Source organism: Coturnix japonica, chromosome 11 (genome assembly GCF_001577835.2).
Source record: "Coturnix japonica isolate 7356 chromosome 11, Coturnix japonica 2.1, whole genome shotgun sequence".
NCBI lineage: Eukaryota > Metazoa > Chordata > Aves > Galliformes > Phasianidae > Coturnix > Coturnix japonica.
The window spans coordinates 7,080,641-7,101,137 of record NC_029526.1 but is presented as its reverse complement, the minus strand read 5'-3'; the positions used below and the strand labels follow the sequence as shown (position 1 = coordinate 7,101,137).

At 44.3% G+C, this 20,497-nt stretch overlaps 2 protein-coding genes and 1 long non-coding RNA gene across 8 annotated transcripts in view; 1 reads left to right on the top strand and 2 right to left on the bottom strand.

Annotated features, from left to right (window-relative positions):
* Positions 1-601: 601 nt before the first annotated feature.
* LOC107319306 lies at positions 602-18,906 on the top strand. Of its 2 annotated transcripts, XR_001557728.2 has the most exons (5): positions 602-874; positions 10,634-10,693; positions 11,685-11,808; positions 17,191-17,409; positions 18,486-18,906. It is a non-coding gene; the product is annotated as an uncharacterized LOC107319306 (long non-coding RNA). The 2 variants fall into 2 exon arrangements; XR_004308694.1 differs by lacking the exon at positions 11,685-11,808 and having other exon boundaries at positions 604-874.
* Positions 2,470-5,080, bottom strand: POP4 (POP4 homolog, ribonuclease P/MRP subunit). 2 transcript variants are annotated; one of them, XM_015874016.2, is made up of 7 exons: positions 4,956-5,080; positions 4,817-4,869; positions 4,491-4,714; positions 3,966-4,043; positions 3,702-3,763; positions 3,316-3,417; positions 2,470-2,851 (listed from the first exon to the last, which is right to left on the bottom strand). In XM_015874016.2, the coding sequence occupies exons 1-7, from the start codon at positions 4,960-4,962 to the stop codon at positions 2,715-2,717; spliced, it is 663 nt and encodes a 220-aa protein (XP_015729502.1). In that variant the 5' UTR covers positions 4,963-5,080; the 3' UTR covers positions 2,470-2,714. The 2 variants fall into 2 exon arrangements, with proteins under 2 accessions (XP_015729502.1, XP_015729504.1); XM_015874018.2 differs by lacking the exon at positions 4,956-5,080 and having other exon boundaries at positions 4,491-4,735.
* VSTM2B (V-set and transmembrane domain containing 2B) overlaps positions 18,220-20,497 on the bottom strand; it is a 200,540-nt gene continuing 198,262 nt past the window's right edge. For all 4 annotated transcript variants that reach the window (XM_032447136.1, XM_015874013.2, XM_015874015.2 and 1 more), the window contains one exon: positions 18,220-18,964. In XM_032447136.1, the coding sequence (XP_032303027.1) occupies positions 18,876-18,964 (89 nt within the window). In that variant the 3' untranslated portion in view covers positions 18,220-18,875. The remainder of the gene's footprint in view (positions 18,965-20,497) is intronic.

Below are 20,497 nucleotides of genomic sequence, written 5' to 3'. Positions count from 1 at the left end.
GCAAATCTTCAGTGTGCCATTCAGCTGCCTGTAGAAGGTGGTGGTTGTCAGATCTGCCGGTATCAGAGATGAAAAATTACACGTTTTAAATCAGTTCTGTTGGTCAAGTTAGTGGAATAGGTCCTAACACAATAAACAGTGAGTGGCTTGGTTGGAAACAAATGGCTGTCTGTGCAGCCCAGGTGTCAGAATGGCCTGTAGACAGAGCACGGGGTGCTGCTGGCTCTGCAGCCCAGGTGTAGCTCAGCTGCAGGGGGTGCCTGCTCCCATGCATTCACATTTGTTAATTTAAAGCAGCACTCTGAGGGAGGTTTCTGTCTTACCAAAGCAATACATATTCATCAAACACAGGGAAATGTAGCTCGGAATAGAAATGACAGAATTAACAGAGGGGAAAGATGGATCAAAACTCTGTAAAATTCCATGGAACTGCTCATTGTTGCCATACAATCTGGAATTCTGTTTCTTGGCAAGGTCCGTAAGGCCATAGTTTGGTCACCACTGAGGGATGAAATGATTTGTAAATCCAGTTTTTCTTTCTGTTTAAGAAAACACATGAAGTTGAACATCCGTTAACTTAGGTCAACTATTGCTCACCAAGGCTCCCTGTGCTGACCTTCAGAGCCAAGAGGCAATCAGTGCAGCTGGGTAAGGGGAACACTCAGGTGTTTGTCACAGTAGAGAACCAGTTGCCTAGGAGAGCAATTGTTGCATGCTGGCCTCAGCTGTGCTGTGCAGAAGGCTGGTTACATAGTGCTGGTGGGCACTGGGCACCTCATTCTCTGCTGGGGTTTCATCTAGAGAAGGTTGCAGGGATGATGGTGCTAAAAAGAAGAGCTGATGTGTCGCTGAAGCCTTATACTCGCATCCCAAGGTAAGATCACTGCAGATTTAATGAGAAATTAATTATGGAAATCTTACTGTGTGGTGAGGGAGCATTACAAATAGCAGGAGCCAGGGATTAGCCCTCCTGTGGGGTGGGAGATGCTGCATTAGGAACAGTAAGGAACTGGAACTTCTTATTAAAAAAAACCTACATTTGGATGTTTGGAACACCTCGATGAGGTAAAAATGCCTCTTCAGGTGATTTAGCAACAGCAGTAAAGGTAGTTTGAATGCTTTGGCTGTTCAATCTCTTGTTAGGCTTCATTTGTCATCTGTGCTGCTAGCATCTAAGTACCTCAGAGACCTCTGAACACCTCTCCAGCACTATTCACTGTAAATAATTATTTCCTTACTGTTATTTACTGAAAGGGGCTGCTAAGCAGCACATCTTCCTGCCACTGAAGTAAAATGTAGAAAAGTGTAAATAGCAATAGCTATGGAAAATGCTGTTGTGCTCATCTGTGTGTCTGTATGGCAGAATATAGTATGTCCTCTGCAGCACAATGAAATGGGATCGTGCCTAATTCCAATTTGTGTGTCATTGCCATTAATGATGCCTAGTTAAGACATCTATTAAAGGTCTTTAATTAACAGGACTACGCCAATAAAGTTCCATTAGCTTCCCTCTATTAATTTAATATTATAGGCATTTAACAGATGTCTTAATTAGATGTTACACTGATAGCTATAAGCAAAATGAAAATGAAGCCTTTGTCCTGCAGAGAAAGTTTCTACTGTCACTTAAGCTTTCTGCCAATTTGTTGATATTTCCTTGTGGATTCTCAGAGAAATCTAATGGATTTCAAAGAACTTTGGGAGGAATTATGCTTAAAGGGAGATACCTTGATGTAACTACTTCAGAGCTCGACTAAGTGCCTGTTAACTTTAAAGTACTCGTGAACAGAATCCAAGTCCTTGTCTAGTGATTGCAAGTAGCTACAAGCCCAGAAAGAATCATGATTTCTCACCTGTGAGGCACTGTCCTGATTGAAGCACCTGTGGTTTAAGACATGTCTTGCTTGTTTAAATGCATGTGCTCAGTTAGAGGTTTCACCTCCACTTCTTGTGCATTTGCATTTTAACCATTACCCCAAACAATGTATTTTTCCATTTGGGTAGGTAGTTCTAGGGAAAAAAAAGCATAAATAGTTCCAGACTAAGATAAGAAAGTTACTGACCTTGGTATTTATCAGTCCTTGGAAGTCAGATACTAAAACATTCCCTGGTTTAGCGGAAAACAATCCAGAAAGCATTCTTGATACTCATAGGAGTTCTCATTGACCTGCCAGGACATGATACCTTTTGCAGCATAAATCACCTCTGTTGCTGACTCAGTAAACATGAAAGACATTTTTGCCCAATGCTTTCATTATAAGGTTTTTCAGTCTAGCATGGATACAAGCTGAACAGGCAGCAATGATTGATCCAGGAGCAATCACATAAAAGCAGTTACCAGCTGCAGTCTCCTTACACAGTGACAGGTGTTATTGCTGCCTTCTGAACGAAGCAGGCTCTGTAAGCAAGTTATAAGATAAAACATTCACTGAACAAATATACAGTCAAAATAGAAACAAAAACCAGGTAATCAGTACTAATCACAAGTTTAATAAAAGGCAGAACATTACACACAAGTAAAAGATACAACTAAGACTTCAGCAGTTTGACAGACTGCTTTAAAGATGAAACCAGTCATTCTTCAGTATGAAGAAACACTTCAGAAAAATCTCAGCTAGTTAACTCTGTCTTTCAGTCTGCCAGAAAACCTGTTTTGTAAACTGAAGGAGAACAGCAGACATCTTAATTAAACTTCCTTTTGATTTGCTATGAAATCATAGGTCAATAGTTCCTTTCAGCTTGAACTTCTTTGCAGACCGCTCACTTGCTCGAAGCTGGAACTTGCTTCCATAGATGTAGGAAATGAATCCATCAGTCTCCACACTGAATACGTTGTTAATTTTGGGAACAACTGAAAAATGGAGAAGTAGCATTATGCATAGATACTGGTGTACCAGGGAATACTATTCACATGCAGGCTTCAGGTTCATAACATGTCAAGGTTTAATGCTGCAGTGTGAGAAATACACTCAATACAGCCTGTACATTTAAGGGCAAAACTGACAGAATTCAGTCCTTGTTCACAAGTGTGCAGTAAGAGTTGCAGAGAACGATCTACAGTGAATCAGATGAATGAACCATGTGCATAATCATGTTATAAATCACTGGAAATATGTTTTTAAATTACTTCTAAGGTACATTATTGGGTTTTTACATGTCAGATAAAGACATGAACTTCTGCCACTATGCAAAGAATTACAAGCAGTGGTAAAGAACAATGTATGTATGTGCTCATACATTTACTCAGAAGTATAATAATATGATCGATTCTCAGTAACTCACATTATAACAAGCACTGAAAAACATTTGCCATACCTTTTAGTTTGTTGTCTTTAGTAATAATCTTGAAGACATGTTTGAATTCCTGTAGGATTATTCCCGTTATCCCAACATAAGATGGACACTTTGATTTTGTGACTGAAAGAACAAGAATAGGAATGTGTTAGAATAAATTCAGGTGCAGCTGGTTTGCTGTTCCATTATTGCCTCATCATTTTAGAAGTCTGAGATAATAGTCTGAAGTAATTATAGTGATAACTGGTAGAGCAGTTGAAAAGTTAAGCAGCACTGGTAAATGGAGAAAGAATCCATCAACACAATTACATTATCCTAGAGTTGATACTGAAAGGAATTCAATGAGCACCTGAAACATAAGAAAGTACAGCAAATCTCAGATAACTGCAGAATAAAGCAAACAATACCTGTAACAACAGCTCCATGGAGGTCAGCTTTCAGCAGTTTGCTCTGCACCATCTGTGGTTGCCTTGAAGAAAAGGGTAGGATCAGAGAGGGGAAAAAAATACATGGAAAAGCATGTTTATAAGGTGTGACTGTGCCTATTGAAATACTGGTCAAAGCTTACAGAAATAGCATATATCCTTATTAAATAATTGACATTTAAGTTTAATCAAATTACTACTTGAAATGCCTTAAAAAATGGTGGTGGTTAGATTAGCTAAACTTACGCATCTGGTTTAAGTCCATAACACAGGTCTCTGATGTATTGCTTCCAGAGTTCATGTAGTGGTAGAAATAGTTCATATCTGCAGTTAGAAGGCAAATATTTTACAATAACTTAATTATATATATTATAATATATTATATTGTAGATTGTCTTAGTAAGCAGAGTTAAAACTAAGAATTACACATGTTATCAGCTGCACAGATCACTTAGTAAACCACTCCAAGTAAAGCTGAATATGCTCCGAACAAACCCAAGGGGAGGGATGTGTTTAAGAGCTTTCTGCTCCTCTTTCTCCCCCTTGCTTCCTTTTAGGAGCAGCACTGGCCTTACTCAGCATGTCCTGGGTCAAGGAACATAATGCAAAATGGAGATTCACTGGTTGCAGCCATTCTGGGGATTAGAATTGAAGTCACAGGTGGCAGCACTTAGGAAAGAACTGGTCAGGGATGAGCTCATCCAACAGGCAGCCCAGGTTATAGCTGTGCTGTGGTTTAGTGCCACAGAGCACACAAACTCACTCTCATACCTCTGCTGCTCAGGCTCGATATCAAACAGCCCCAGCTCCCTCCTCTGTTTGGCTGTGAAGGTTTTTGTTTTCCTTCTCTTTGGCTTCTTCCTCCTCCTGCAGTGGTGCTCCAGAACCACGGCCTTCCGCGTTAGCACATCCTGGATGGCTTCGTCCTTCTTCTTGGGCATGCTGCGCTTCAGGAAGGCGCTCACAAACGCTCTGGCCTCCTCTGACCCTTGGGGCTAAAGGTGTTTAAAAACAGACTTTAATTAAATTAGAGCCCGGCTGCCCGCCGAGCTGAGGCAGCGCTGGGCAGAGGCTGTGGGGGTACATGGGAGCGGTACCTGTAGGCATAGCTCCTTCGCCGCCTCGCGGGGCAGCCCGCTGTACAACACACCTGCGGGCAGACAGCGGGCTCAGCCGGCCCTTCATCTACCTCCTCATCCTCATCCTCCTCCCGTCCCGTCCCATCCCTGTACTCACCCTCCATCTCGATGCTCCGGCGCAGCCGTGACGTGTGTGCGACCGGGGCGGGCCTGGCTGCATCCCCCCCTTCCCCTCCAGTGCGGCAGGTGGAGCTGCAGGACAGTGCCGCTCTATCAAGCGCTTCCCAACGCTCTGTGTGCCGGGGTGGGGGCTACGGAACCCGAGCTCAGCCCCCTGCAGCAGTAGGAACTTTGGGCCTGAGCATGGCAGTTTAGTACGAGGATACACATCCATGTGCACGCAGCATCTCCTGCTCTTCCGAGGGGTTCGCCCCTTCCAGCCCTGCTGCACTCCCACACCTCTTGGCACAGAGGTGCTCTGGAAACAGTACCACAAGTTCCTCAGCTTAGCAAGTCCAAGCTCACATTAAAATAGAGGTGTTTGTATTCCTATCACGGGGTGGGTATCAGCCACACGTGTAACTAAGTGCCCCCTGGGGAAGGAGGCTGACAGAGCTGCCATGACAGAGCATAGGAAATGTGAGCATTGTGTTGAGTGCTGCTGTGGAGCACAGAGGTACTAAAGCAGTGTGTAACAAGGGACAAAACTGCAGATAAATGTGTATTTGTAGAGAAAAAAAGGCCAGTCCCTTCAGATTAATAAGCACAAGCACTGGTTGGTTTGTGTAACAACCAGAAAGATCAATGTGATGGAAAGGTGATACAAGAGCTGTAATAATAAAGGGACTAATACAACAGAATGGTGTTAAAAAGGAAGGATAAAGGTCTGCTCACCCATCTCTGAAGATTAAGGTCACAGGCTTCACCAAGGAGGGATCTCCAACCAGAGAACCTTCCCTGGTGGCAGTCAGCCCTTAAATGAGGTGTAAGAGGTGCAGCCAGGCTCCACCCTTCCACTCACAAAGAGAATTGCCTCCACTTGTGCTCTCAGGGCTGAGCAGGTCCTTTCTCAGGTGCCCAGTGATTCAGGCTGGGACTCAACAGTTCCCATACAGCGTGTATGAAAGGTCTCTTGGCAGTGTAGGATGTTGCCACAGCAAACAGGTGCCTTGTTTTTACAAAGCAGGGACTCCTTGAGTTGTCATTGCTATTTAAGAAAAGATCAGTTTTCATGAATGGAGTGCCAGGATGAACGCTATGGGTCTTCAGGGCCGTATGAGTGCTCCTTGGCTGGATTTATGCTGCAGTTCCTAAGGCACTTAAGGGATTAATAGTCAAATCGGTGTTGGTGATGCCAGTGTAGTAAATCCAATGATCCAGGCTAAACAGGTGCCTGGGGAAGCCAGTCTCTTCCAACAGCTCTACATCTTCATTTCCCAATCTATCTTCAGAGACAGTGTCTGATAGAGCTGGGTCAGCTTGTTAGTGTGTGTTCCAGGGAAAGGGCTCTGAGCTGGGAGTGGGACTCAATCAAATAAACATGAAAAAGAGCAGGAGGAAAAAGAATACGTGGAAATATTTTATGGATCAGAAAGGAAGAGAAGGCTCAGAGAAATGAGGGAAGATGAGTAAAAAGGGAATTTGGAATAAAATCAATGCAGAAATATGTAAACAGAAGTGCAGATAATTCTAATGCATGTTTCTGGATGTCTCCACCTCACTTAGTGTCAGAAGTGTCTTAGTCTCAGGCCTTTGAAGCTTTTTACTTTTTCAAGTAAATCAGCTTGCAAGCACAATACAAGTTTATGGTGATATAAACCCCTAATATATATTACTTATTCCCCTTTGCAGGTGCTAGCATTGGTATTTCTTATCCCATTAAGTCTGTGTATGGCTATATTTATTGCTTTTTTAGTCTATGTATCTATGTATTTGTGAACACCCAACAATGAACCACCATACATGTGTACAGCAGGGGGCCATGTTGCTTCGGCTGTCGGTGCGTTGAGTTACAGTGGGTGATGGGAGAAACGAGTGCAGGCCAAGGCAGGTAACAGCAATGTGCTGGGGGAATTTCAGTGATGGGAAGCACAGAGAGCTACAAGTGAGGTGCAGAGTATCCACCTGCAGAAAACAGAGGTGTTTGTATGATGTAAGAAGAGATGATTGTGGTGTTGCTTTGTTTGTTTGTTGTTCAAGAGTAATTGTGAACTGAAGCTGGAGATGAGCAGAAGTGAAGTGATGTGCATAGGAGGTGACTGGGCTGTAATCACGGACTGCTTTTCCTGATTGCAGCTGATACAAGAAACAGATACTGTAATTCACCAGAAAGAGCATCTCAGCCAGCACTGGAGTTCTTAAGATCAATGCAGTTTGTTCCTCTTGGCCAAATTGTATTAGCAGTCACATTTGGTCCCTTGGGACAGGTATACTGGTGAAAATAATTGCCGCTTTAAACGCTCCGATCTGATTTCCCTTACCCAAATACCAAGTTGTTAATACATTTCCCAGCCCCTGGCAGTGCTGAAGCAGTGAGTGTTCAGCCAGCTTAACTCCTGCCTGCTTCTCAGCACTCCTCTGCTCCTCACCAGAGGGCAGCCCAGCACCGAGAGCGAGCCGTCCTGCTGCAGGGCTGCCTGCTGAGAGCTCCAGACCCGCTCCTACACGGGGCAGAACCCAGCTCTATCAAGTATTAGGAGTCAAAAATTGCTTTGTCTTTGGAGAAAATGTGGCTGTTTGCAGCTTCTTGCAGCATACATGGCTCCAGTTTTCACGTACACCAGCCTGTTTTACATCACAGTAAATTTATCTGTGGAAGAAGGCTTTGGGGGAATTTCATACCTTTTTTTTCCTAGGAAATGGTTGTTGAACTCTGCAGGTCTGTGTGATACGGTGTGGTTGTGTTGATTGTGCACTTTCCCAATGGTAAGTTTTGGCCAAAGATACATTACATCATCCAGTGCATCTCTCTGTAGGGCACAGGAGCCCGCTGTGCTGCTGGTGGCACTGGGAGAGCGTTCCCAGGGTAGGGCAGCCCCTGCCCCATCAGCCGGGCTGCAGCGTGGGGATCTGGGCTGAAATCCCAGGAAATTTGAAAAGATTCATTAGAGACAAATTTCTCATCTTTGCTCTGTAATGAGGCATCCATCTCCGAGGCATCGCTAGCTGGCAAGGCCCTGTTCCTGCCATTCTCTTTCAAAGTAACACAATTAGGCTGCCAGGACTGACATTATTTTTAATAAAATGAGTCAGCTTGCACTGTCCTTGCCGAAGAGATGCATTTCCATGTCCACACTAATAAAGGTGTCAAATGCCAAGGCAGCCGGTATCATTGGGTCTTGCTGCTTTGACTGTGTCTGTCACAATTCCCCAGTGTGCGCCGAGTCCTGCCCCCCTTACGTGTGTGTCCCTGGGAACTCAGGTAGGCCGGGGTTATTTGGGTGTTGCTTGTAAACGTATTAGCTTTTTATGACCAATTATAAAGGTGTGAGTGGCAGTGGAACAACTAGCCCAGAATACAGTGGAAGAATTCAGGCAGCTCCCACTCAGCAGAGTGCAGCTGATGGCACTGATCTGTATGCTGGGGAGCCACGCTGTATTTCCACGTTTGTGTATGAGGAATAAAGAAAAGGAGACACATCAAAGGAGCTGATGGGTTTGTCTTCTGCTGTGGGCATGCTCGTTAGGAAGGGTGCTCAGGACCCAATGGAAGGCTTTCATCTCCTGTGTGCAATCTGATTTCCTCTGAAGTGCCGGGCAGTGAGGGGGTTAATGCTGCTGTGCCGCTTTGATAATTGAACAGACCAAAAACGCCTGTTTGAGTTCAGTGCTTCAGTAAGAACCTTTCCTTTAAAAAAAGAGCAACACAAAACCCCGCAGCCTCGTACAACAGAAAATACTTTGTCCATCTCTTCGGCAGAAATCTGATAAACCAGGGTGAGAGGCAGGTGTCCAAGGAGATAAAAGTAATAACTGTGGCCATGGTTCTGGAGAGAGCTAGCCTGTCAGGCAGTTAATTAAATGAAGTTCCCACTCAGGATATGCTGGAAGCTAATAGATATACGGCAATTCATTCGCCTTAGCAATATATGTTAATTTTAGTACGAGATGAATTTATATATTTTGCAGTGGGGAAGAGCTGCGAGGCAGGCTGTCATCCTGCCAGCAAAGATGGGTGGGTTTTTTCAGAAGGCAGAGACCATTGAGCGCTTTGTACTCCCAGAAACAGAACAGGGGGTGAGAATGGGTGAGAATGGTTTTGATTTAGGCAGGGCCTCTAAACAGAAGTAACTAATTGCAGACTCATAACTGAGTTGACCTATGTTTGCCATGGCCACAGGTCGGTGAGCACAGAGCTGTGGCTAACAAACACCTTGAGCCCGAGTCTCTTCTGCCTTAGCCCAGCTTAAAAGGATTTTTCTAGTGTTACGTTAGTGTGAAATTAGGACTGCTGCAATGGCACATAGCACCTAAGGTTGGTAGAGGCACAGAGGAGATGCAGTGCAGGGGTAAGGAGTCCATGATTCTGTGACTCTATTCTATGAGTGCTTGTATGTAAAACCGCTCCTGCAGCCGGAATTTGGGGTGGGCTGTTGTTGGGGGTAACAATGAAGACTCTTTTAGGGTCCCCACCAGCTCTGGCATTGCAGCACTTGCTGCTGAGCTGCCCGGCTCCCCCCAGTTTGTGGCAGTGTGCTGTGGAGCAGTTCTGTGATGTGTGTGAGGCCTCAAGCAGCCAGGCCCCTCTTGGTGCTCCCAGGTGCAGCACCAAGGGCACCACTACAGTTGTTTCAGCTTGGAAACACAGTACAGTACAGCACAGCACAGCACAGCACAGCACAGCACAGCACAGCACAGCACAGCATAGCACAGCACAGCACAGCACAGCACAGCACAGCACAGAACAGCATAGCACAGCACAGCACAGAACAGCACAGCACAGCACAGCACAGCACAGCACAGCACAGAACAGCACAGCACAGCACAGCAGGCTGCTTTCTGAAAACAGGATCCTCTGATCTGTGAAATTATCAGCAGTGAGACTGCAGAACAGAACACAGGTATTAGTTTATTTTTGCCTGGTTTTTTGGTTGTTAGTTTTGTGGCAGAATACTCCCTTGCCCTTCAGCATGATTACAGCCCATTTAGCAACAGTTCTTTTACAGTTCTTTTTGAGTTTCAGACCTATTTTGGAACAGTCATAAGCAAAATGTGTTTCTTTTCAGAGCCCGGTGCAGTCAGTCCAAGGGTAAAGTTTATTTAACAAAAAGCATCGTTCCAGTTGAATGCACATTGTGAAATTACAGGCCCGTTTAAAGCAAAATACAAACAGTGCAGGTCAGGGTCAGGAAGGAGGATAATGACATCTGCTGCAAAGAGCGTTCAGCAACCGCCTTCAAGTTTTTAAGTTTCTATAAGACATTTTTCCTTTTTTTGTATAGTTATGCAAAAGAATGGGACTGAAAGAAATGTGCTGGATGCTGAAAGCAAGCTTGAGGCTTGTTCAGGCACACAAATTCCAAGTGGAGACATTAGAAATGTGTTTCAGATGGCAGCGGATTGCAGAGCTGTGTGCTCTTTTCTCATGTCATGGATGGGGTTGGGTTTGTGCCCCCTGCCCTGGGAGCCCTGTCTGTGCCAGCCTCGCATTGCAGCCACTGTTCTGATCCCACAACAGCCAACTCCATCCTTTTGGCTCCAGACTGCAGCTGTCAAAATGCACTTTTTTTCTTTAATGGGAAAAAGAGTTGCTACCAGCTCCTTGTAATAATACTTGAAATATACTTTGCTCTTGCCACCCTTGCTAAAGCAACTGCTTTCTGCTTTGTCTTCCAGGCACTGTGCTTCTGCTCCTGCTCTGCGGGAACCCTGACAGCGCCAGCAAAATGAAGGAAGGTGAGCTAGAAAAAAAGCCCTCTGTAGAGCCTGGGGAATTACCTGTGGCCCCTCGAGATTACCAAAGAGACCGAGAGAGGTTTTAAGATGCTTTAGGGCATTGCTTCCGTGTATCTCTGTCTGGACACTACTGAATCCCGCTGAGCCCTGAAAACCTATTTGAAGGAGATAGTGCTTATGGTTGGCCTTTTCCTGTAAGTTAACAACAATAATGATGCAGTTGTTTCACCTGTTGTATTTCATGCAAAGATCCCAAGCTGCAGAGCTGGCCCCCTTTTTGCTGGTCACACACTTAGGGTCGGTTCTGGGGGTAGAAATGGGGAATGTTTAAGTTGCAAGTGAAGATACATTACCTGATAATGACGGCTCAAATTGTGCTCCAGCTTGATAGCACTCAGAAATTGTTGTACTTTGATCACAGGCAGCCAACAAACAAACCAATCCGATGCCTTTTTCTCCCTGAGCATTGGAGGAGGTTTTTCTGCCCACCTCGAGCGCACTTCAGACACAGCACAGCACTCACTGCAGCTCCACTTCGGGGTCCTGGTGCTGCCAAGGGCTGAGGGCTCACAACTGGCTGAGGCTGCTCACACATGGCAACGTGATTTACTAAACCACTAAGATATTGGGTCAGCCTTGTAAATCATTTTAATTATTTCACTAAACAGGTTGCGGAGATAGATCAATAGAAAATATGGCGTTTAGGCTCACAATGCTGCACATTCATTATGGGAATGTAATTATATTAACTGATTTAGGATCTAATAATAACTGAAAATAACAATTTAATGGAAGCCTTCCAATCCCGAACTCTGAAAGGAGGATACAGCTGTACACAAGCTACACATTTTAATCTCAGTCAACTATACGTAGCAATTTTTTGAGTCAGGGAAATGTCAGTTAAGTGCAAGTAACTTGCAGAACTGCAGCATCCCATATATTGCATTATAATAAGATAGAATTTTTCAGTAGCGTTTTTACATACTGGCAGGGCCACATGAACCAGTCACATGAAAAATAAGAAAATGCGTCACAGATCTTACACGTTGGGAGCTGTTTTCCACTTGCAATTCCCATTGCCATGAGACCACAGTTTGTGCTGCTGGGCTTGAAGGGTATGTATGCACTTCTCTCAAGATGCTGGGTTTGGTCCAAAACAGCTGAATAAAAATATACTGTGTGTATATGTGAAATATTTATGGAAAGGACCTAATCTCTCCCGTGCAGTGATAGCCAGGTGCTACCATTCATTAGGCAGGGTCAGCATTTCTCTGTTACAGTTATTACTGTGGCTACACTGAATTTGGTTCACTCTGTCCCTATTTTTGTTAATGTGTGCACAGGAGCCACCTGTGCTGTTTAAAGTATTTTCATTGGAAATAAGCTGTACATTGTGGCTATTTAATGCCATAACGGCCATTGACTGAGTATACTGAACCAAGCAGCCGTGATTTGGGGAGAATTTAAGCTATGTTCAGATAGTGTGCCTGTGTTACCCGCTCTTTTGAAAGCCTGCAGCCTGCAGATAGGCAGTAGTCACATCACCTATCTGCACCCTGTTTTGCAGGGGGAGGTAAGCTTTTCTTTAAGCCCTCAGGCTAGATAGCATTTAAATTATGCACTTTATCACACCACAGTTAGGTAGAGATGCATGGCAAAAATCATTATCAGTGAGTTTATTTGGGAAAACACCTTATTTTGCTATTTGCTTCAGTATGTGAAGGAAAAAACCTGCAGTTTATTCCTGACTTAGAGGAGCTTGTTTTAAAGTTTGAGCCACAGGCAAATTGTGCTGCTCCTGCTTACTCAGCTCTCTCCTTGAGCTGAGCTCTGTCTGGCTGTTTTGGGAACATGGGCTGTTCAAATAAACGTAAATGGCTTTGGCATGACCGCAGAACCGGCATCAGTGCATCCCCTGCACAGGCTGTCAGCTACTTCACTGATCCCACAGCAGGTGAGCTTTGGTGTCCACAGGTAAATGCTCCATGCAGCCTCCTGCATCACCTCCCCTCCTCCCTCACCATTTGTAATTGCATCCCCAGCTGTAAACAACAGATCAGATGCAGATTTTCTCTAAATGCCAACAGCAACAGAAGAGCTGTGGATAAAGGGAAATGTGCTGTGTGGAACACATGGTGTTTTCATGGCGCTGAACACTGAGCAGTGCTTTCTCTGGTGCTGCTCCAAGAAATAGCAGCAGTAAGGTTTGAATTCCCCCTGGGTGATGATCCTAAACTTTGCTGATTTTTCTACGCACATCTATATGACCATGTTGACAAACGCTTTCTGAACAAAGCAAAGCTCCAGGTATTTGCTTTTGAGATGATTTCTAGTGAAATACTTTAGTCTAGAGTAAGCAGCATAACACCTGTCTAGTTGCAAAATAATTAACTCCTGGGTTAATAAAGGGATTTTATGTTCTTGAAAAACATACATCTTTTTTAACTTTAGACTTTGTACACTGTAGCAATTAGAATTCAATCTCAGAAGTTCAGTCTTGCTGTTACATCATACTGCAGTTTAGATTTTGACAGGTGTGTACTGTGTTTCTGTGCTCCTCTTTGCTTTTGTTTGAGCTCCCACAGTTCTGGATGCAGAGGTGAGGTTTGTTCTTCATCTTTCTACATGATGAAGAAACTGCAAGGTGGCCAAACCAACAAACTCACAACTGGATCAGTGCACCAGTACATAACTTAATCTGGGGTTTTTTTCTGCCTTGTCAAACCCTGCTTACTTCCCTGGGGACTGAAATGCCAGTATTATTGATTATTAAAGGAGCCATACAAAAGAATTCACTAAGTAAGGAGTTCCACTGCTGACTGCAGTAGGAATTGAAGCTAGTTTATCCACAAAGCTCAACCAGCAACTTAACCATAAAGTGAGGTTTGTTTTGACTGGGGCTGCAATTAGCATCTTGCTGTGTGTTTAACTTACTTGAGGCTTCATACCGGTCTACTATAAAAGTTGACATCATATCTAAGCACTCCATAAATTGATTACATTATTATCATTATTTGCAGCAATAAATGACTGTGTTTTTACAGTCCTGCACTGAATTAGCATAGATGAAAGAGAAATGTGACTCTGTTTGGTTAAGGTCATGGATTAACTAGTGTTTCTTTAATCAGCTTGTACATTTTCAATGTTGCATTTGATAGCTTTGTCTTTAGCCTGTCTTGCAGCCTCTCTTGACTTTTCCTCAAGGCTGTGGGTATCCCTGACAGGGATTTGGGTAAGCTGAGAAGAAAAATGGAGTAACTCATCACACCGGTAATGCTATAGAGACCCCAGAGGATTAAATCTCCAGGTATAACTCTTAGTGCCTTCTCCAGTTCCTCAGAGCAATGACTGCCAAAGGCTGCCTAGTGCCATGGGAGGCCACACACCCCAAGACATAACTGAGGTATTGCACCCTTGGTGTTCATTTCTAGGTGCCAGCAATCCAACATGCTGCTCTTGTAGGGGGGAGGGAATGAGACAAACCCCCCTTCTTACACACTCTGACAGCGCAGAAGCTCCCATGGGGCCAATGACACATTTTTTGATCTGCAAAGAGCAGCTGATTAATGACACTGTGACACAGTCGGTCACACGGATCACTTCTGACAACTCTGGAAGCACTGAAATGCAGCTGTCCAGGACAAGTAAATAAATTACAGTTTGTACTCTAAGAACAGGCTGTGACATGGAAATTTAGAGCTAAATCTTATGTTTACGGCAGACTAAGCATCTCTGAGTTATTTATTGAGACGCTGTTCATTTAATTTTTATTAAAGATGATTTTACATATGAGATTTAAGAATCAACAACAGGAAGATAAATCTATAGCCAATAACTAGGACAATCCATCAATGGTCCTCTTTGATTCAGATTTTAATATAACTGATTTGTTTAGAATGCTGATAATGGCTGTAATTATTATAAGGTTAACAGACAACTGAAGTAAAATAGAAAACTTCAGTTCATTGGTTAACACCGGCATAGGAAAAGGCCATTTTTCCCAGTCATGTCTTGTATTGTCAGTGATGCAGATCTCAACCAAATTACTTTTCCTGGCTGGTTCTATTTACAGTAAAATCCATCTTGTTCTTAAGAGATATTGTTGGGTTTCAGAAGCATCATCTAAAAAAGAATGCCACCCTTCCTTTCTGCCCTGCCAAGCCCAAGGCAGCCATTGGAAGCAGGCAGCACATTCACTGCAATTTCATATTCCCACTACGCCCCTCCAATCAGTCTTTGCTAAAAGGCATTAATTAAGACTTTAGCATTTTTGATCCCATCAATTTTCTCTTCTTTATTAAATAGATGTACTGGGGGGAGCTTGACTAATAACCGCCCAAAGTTTAAGGGTAATGAATCAATGAACTTGGGCAGCCTCTGGCTAAGCATGAAATTTACCGTGTAGTAACAAATGCAGCAGAGGCAGCTCGTACATTAACCAGCCCAGTTCTGACACACAACTTTGGGAGCACGTTATTTATTTACTTAGTAGTGCCACATGAGATGAGGCTCCAAAATGTTTTACAGCAGAAATGAAACAAATGGCACAGTTAGTTTCCTGCACTGTGTGCACACCCCCGTCCTTCCCCTCTGTGTGTTGCGTACCTGGCAGTAGGCAGTTCTGCTTTTTTCCTTGCAAGGTCTTGGCATCTTGAAGGTGATCCGTGTGGTGTAAAATCTGCTTTTGTTCCACGTATTTTTACATGGCTCTAACGTTAGATCTATTACGCTGTTGTAAATCCATTCATTTTTGTTGAAATCCATTAACTTGCAGTGAATTTATAGCAGTGTAACTGTGAGCAAACTATGGCTGATGGCACAGGCTGGAAATATTACAAGGAAAAGTGCAAAGTTCTATTGATTTTCTCTCAGGAAAAATGTGTGTTTCCTTATGATTATATTACAGATGACTCAGCTCTGGCCCCCAGCAGCCATCGCTCACACTTCCCAGCTCAGCCACCACTGGTGTTGCAGGCGTGTGTCTCCTGCTGTAAGGAGCAGGGGCCAGGGGCTGCCTCCCCCTCGCTGCCTGGGGACGTGGCCAGGCTACTGCCAGCACTGGAGGAGCTCCTGCCTGGCTCCGTGCTGCACTGCTCTGCCTCTCGATGGCTCTGCAGTCCGAGCACTTACTCCTAATCGATTCTGACAGCAGACACCAGCAGGAACGCTGAGATTTATGAAAGAGCAAGAACTGCCACTAGCCTCTGTCCATTAAGGGTACAGCAAAAACTGCCTTTGCCCTTTGTAAATATAATCAGCAGAAGTGAGGCAGCTGCCCTTTCAGAAGAGCAAAGCACTCAGGACAGATGTTTTAGCAAAAGCCCTCAACACACTCACAAGCAGTGAAGCTACCAATGCTGTACTTCTTTCCCAGCCAAATTTTTCTCATTCCTTTGAGTGCTCCTGAAAGACCACATTGCACACCAAAGTTGCAGCCTGTCTTTTCAGCTTGTCGTTTCCTCAAACATGGACTGGCAAAAAAAAAGCTGAATGAAATGTAGAAACCAAGACCCTGAAACCTGGAGGATTCCTTCCTTGTGCTTTTGAAGGTCAAGTCAGGTTCTCTTGGCAGGGCGCTGTCTTGCTGAAGTTCTCCTGTTTGCTGGGAATGAGTGATCTCTGCATGTGTGCTCTTCAGCAGAAGGAAAAGCAGCCTATTGCTCGTTGGATTTCTCATCAGAAGCTCAGGTTATTGTTTAGTAGTCCTGAGGTTGTACTGCGAGTGAATTAGAATACAGGAATTGTTATTCCTGCAGCATCATACAGTTCTGATCTCAGAGAAGAACAATGCTACACTTAGTTGCAGGTTTAATACTTTTTCACCTTCAATATGATTAAGATCAAAAGGACCTTGTTAATTCTACTCCTTTTGCTGCACATGGAACTTCCAGGTTCACACACCTACACAGGTAACAGTACAGTATGAAGGGAATGACAAATGCAAGATAACGCATTTCCTCCCAGATTTTCTGCAAAGCGTGCAGTCTGCAGTTCAAGAAACAACACAGCCCGTTAATGATGACACAAAAGTATGAGGGCAAAGCAGCTGATCTCGTTACCAACAGACCACGCTGAGGTACAGTCAAAATGAATAAAAGCATCACTGTTCACTCCTAGACAGGCTCTGCAACTTCAGGTTTCAGCTGTTTATTCAGATAAATTTAGAGAGATGCATTTCTTCCTCTTGTGGAACAATTTGTTAGGGTTCTTTCTCTTAGAAGACAGGTCACTGAGAAATACTTACTGCCCTTGAGAAAAAGCAGCCGTGATGAGCTCACCAGGACGCACAGTTCAAACCTGGGCAGGTTTCCTTTCCATCACCAGCCATTACTCAAAAGCTCAGTGCTCCTGTGACATTGCAGGCTCCACACAGAGCCCCACCTTCAGCAGTTGTCCTTGAACAAGTTTGCAGACAAGAATTAAATGCCAGAGTTGCCTGTGGCAGAGATTGGCACTTCAGTCTCTCTTTTTGTCTGTCTTTTCCTTTCATGCTGCAGAACACTCGCCCTGCCCTGCACACAAGGCAAGGATGGAGCTCGGCACCATCTCACACGGGCACCTCGTGTCTTGCAGCAGATGTCTCCCCATCGTCCTTCTGTGCAGCACTTCTTCTTTTGGTGAGATGATGATGGATTATGCCCCAATCCAGGAGATACAACAGGAATTAAGAGGATTAAAATTCTTGTAAAAAAATTTATCGCCTGCAGATCCCTATGGTGAGTCTGCTCCAGAGCAGGAGGGCTTCTTATTATGGAAGATATTGTACAGGGAACACAGACGTGTTTTGGTCTCACGCTTGGTGAGATGTGGGCAGCACAAGTCCCTCACCGTGACTGTCAGTCCCAGGAGAAGCAAACACTGACCATGTGAGAAAATGAAACCCCCTTCCTACCCTCTCCTAGAAGGGGACACGAGCTGAGGCACCAGCACACGTCCTCCTTTTGCTGCACACATTCTGCTGGCAGCCCTGCTGGTACTGTAGGTGTCACTTTACCTTTCCCACAATTAAGGTCCTTTCTAGAACGCCACATAAATGACAGGATAAGAATCACAGTCAGACACAGGAGATTTCAAAGCGCTTCAATAAATTCAGCTAAAGAAAGTTGTGATTCCTTGCCGGGTTACCCCACTGTACACAAAACAACAGGCATTTTGCATAAAAACAGTAATTAACCTCTGTATTGACTGTAGATGAGCATTTTGCCTCATTGGAAGAAACTCTCTTACTAAGAAAAAAATATACAAAAGTGTGTAATCTTAAAAAGTGACTATATCTTAGACCAACACTGGAACAAAGGCCGGCCGTGATGTGGTCCCAAAAGAACTTGCTCACTTACCTTGGAAACATCAGGCTGGCACACGGAGCCCGTGCTGCACTGCATGCCCCGGGTCACCCCCAGCCCACAGCAGGATGCAGCTGTACCTGTGCACCCCTTCTCAGTTTCTGTGCCATGATGAGTTTGGGATGGGGCACAGCACAGATCCTCCTTCTGAGCACCGGGAAAGTCACACACGGCTGCAGGAACTTTATTTCAAAATCTTTTTAATCAACTGTTATTCAGCAATATACAATACAGTTTATAAACAAACGTCTTACCTTGTTTCCAATCTTCATTTAAAAATAAATATTATCGACAGTGCCTATTAATTATGGTAAGGTGTACCTTAAAATGTCTCCGAAAAGAAATAATTTAATTAAAAAAGAAAAAAAAAAAAAAAAAAGAAAGAAAAAAAAGAAAAAGGAAATGCAGAAAAACTAAACACAATCTACTCAAAATCTTTCCTTTCTTAGGAAGAGTTCTGACCCTTCTGACCCAGCACCTTTACACACTGCCAGGAAGGTGACTGCTCAACAGCTGGTGCAAAATGAAGAGTCTGAAGAGCCGGAGGAAAGGTTTAGAAAAGAAAAACATGACGTTAAAATAGAGAAAGCACAGGAGCCGTGTGCAGGGCAGCGCCAGACGCCGCACAGTCTGGAAACTTAGATGCGTTATTTTTTGTGGTTTACCTTCCGTGATGTCCCCAAATACCTCCTTCCCCTCACATAGAATTTATCAATCATGCTTCTTTCAGTCTCTTTCTGTCCGTCCTTCCAGCTGTGGGGAATGGTTTGTCAGGGGCTCGTCCTGTTCTTCAATAGGTTCCTTTTGTTTGGCCGAGGAGTGGTGGAGGAAGTAGTCCATCAGTGGTTTACTAATAAATGTACAAGCTTATGCAGTATTAACAGGAACATGTATAGGAGTGGGTCCGTAGCATAAATAGCTCCTGTGCCTAGAAAAAGAGACAAGCAAAAGAAAGAGATTTTATTTTATCTTTTCCAATATAGAAGATTAAACGCAGAAGAGAAATACAGGAAGATTTATTTTTATCACATCAGAGCCAGGGGTCAGAAGCTTAATTTTAATAGTAAAACAGCATCCTAGAGCTATCCAACTCTAATAGCTTTCTCTTCCCCCTCCCAAATCTAACTCCACTCAGGTCATTTCATTATGCAGCACTAATGGTACGCCTAAACTTGGCTGCGGCCAACTTACCAGCAATTGAGATTTCTATAAATACACCTTAATCTGGTATATAGTTCCTTGGGAAATGACAGGTATCAACCACCCATTATTTTAAAGGGAAATGACAAATGCTGCAGCCGTACTCCTTGATTAACAGGACGCGAACCCATTTCATTTGGAATGGGAACAGCGAGACCTTGACATCTGCTTTACCTTCTATAGGAAAGAGCAGAATTTTAAATTAAAAATGTGCACAGGAGCTGCAGAAAAACAGAGGTCAGATGTGAAACGCATCCGTTACAGTCACGGCGTCCTAAGGGCAGCATTGCTCCCTCTCCTATGAGGTAAGATCATGGGACACACATGGGGTGCAGGGCGCTCTGGACGTGCTGGGCAGGGCAGGGCAGCAGTGGCACAGTGCAGGGGATGGTGCAGGTAGGGAAGGCACCTGTGACTTGTGCTCACACCAAGAAATGCCATCAGTCAGTGATCAGAAGCTGTGCTGTCCTGGCACGGCCTGCAGCAGTGCAGCAGGACAAGAAGTTACTACCATTCACTCCCCCAAGTCCAGCTGAGCGGACAGATGAGCCTGGACTGGTCCACAGCCATGGGGTTAGTGGGTCCCCAAGTGCCAGTAAGTGACACCTTTCACAACCTGCAACATGGAGTTGCATGTATAGTTGTCATCAACACCATAACATGACAGCAGACAGGGCTGCACACCGTGACTGATGCTTTGTGTGGCTTTGGGCTGCTTCCACCAGGAAGCAGGAAGCAGGAGCCCAGCTGCAGCCTCACACCACAGCCAGCATCAGAGCTGCGTCAGGGCATCCTGAGCACCAAAGTGCCCAGCACCCAAAGCACAGCCAGCCACCCAGACAAGCGACCTCAGAACCACTTCTCAATGCACTGCAGTTATTATTTTAAGTGCTCAGTATCCTTGAAAAAAAGAATGAGGCCGCTTACTTCTGTTTAGGAAACTCACCCCAAGGGCGCCCCAATGCAAATACCTCACATACCTCAGTCTTGCTCTCAAGGAGACTGATGTCTCTCAGCTGTGGCACGATAAAAAGAATTACAAGAAGTTCCTGAGGACACCATCGCTCGGGCTCACTCACTGCTCAGGCTGCCTCATATACATGCCTCACCAGCAAAGCTGGAGTATTATTATCCAATATAAAAACCAGCTCATTGTAATGTGGTGTGCAACTGAGGAACTCAAGGACTGTCCCCGTAGTGTGCTATCTCACAGACACCTAGACTGTGCAGAGATTATTTAGTTATTAAGGTTTTAATTAAA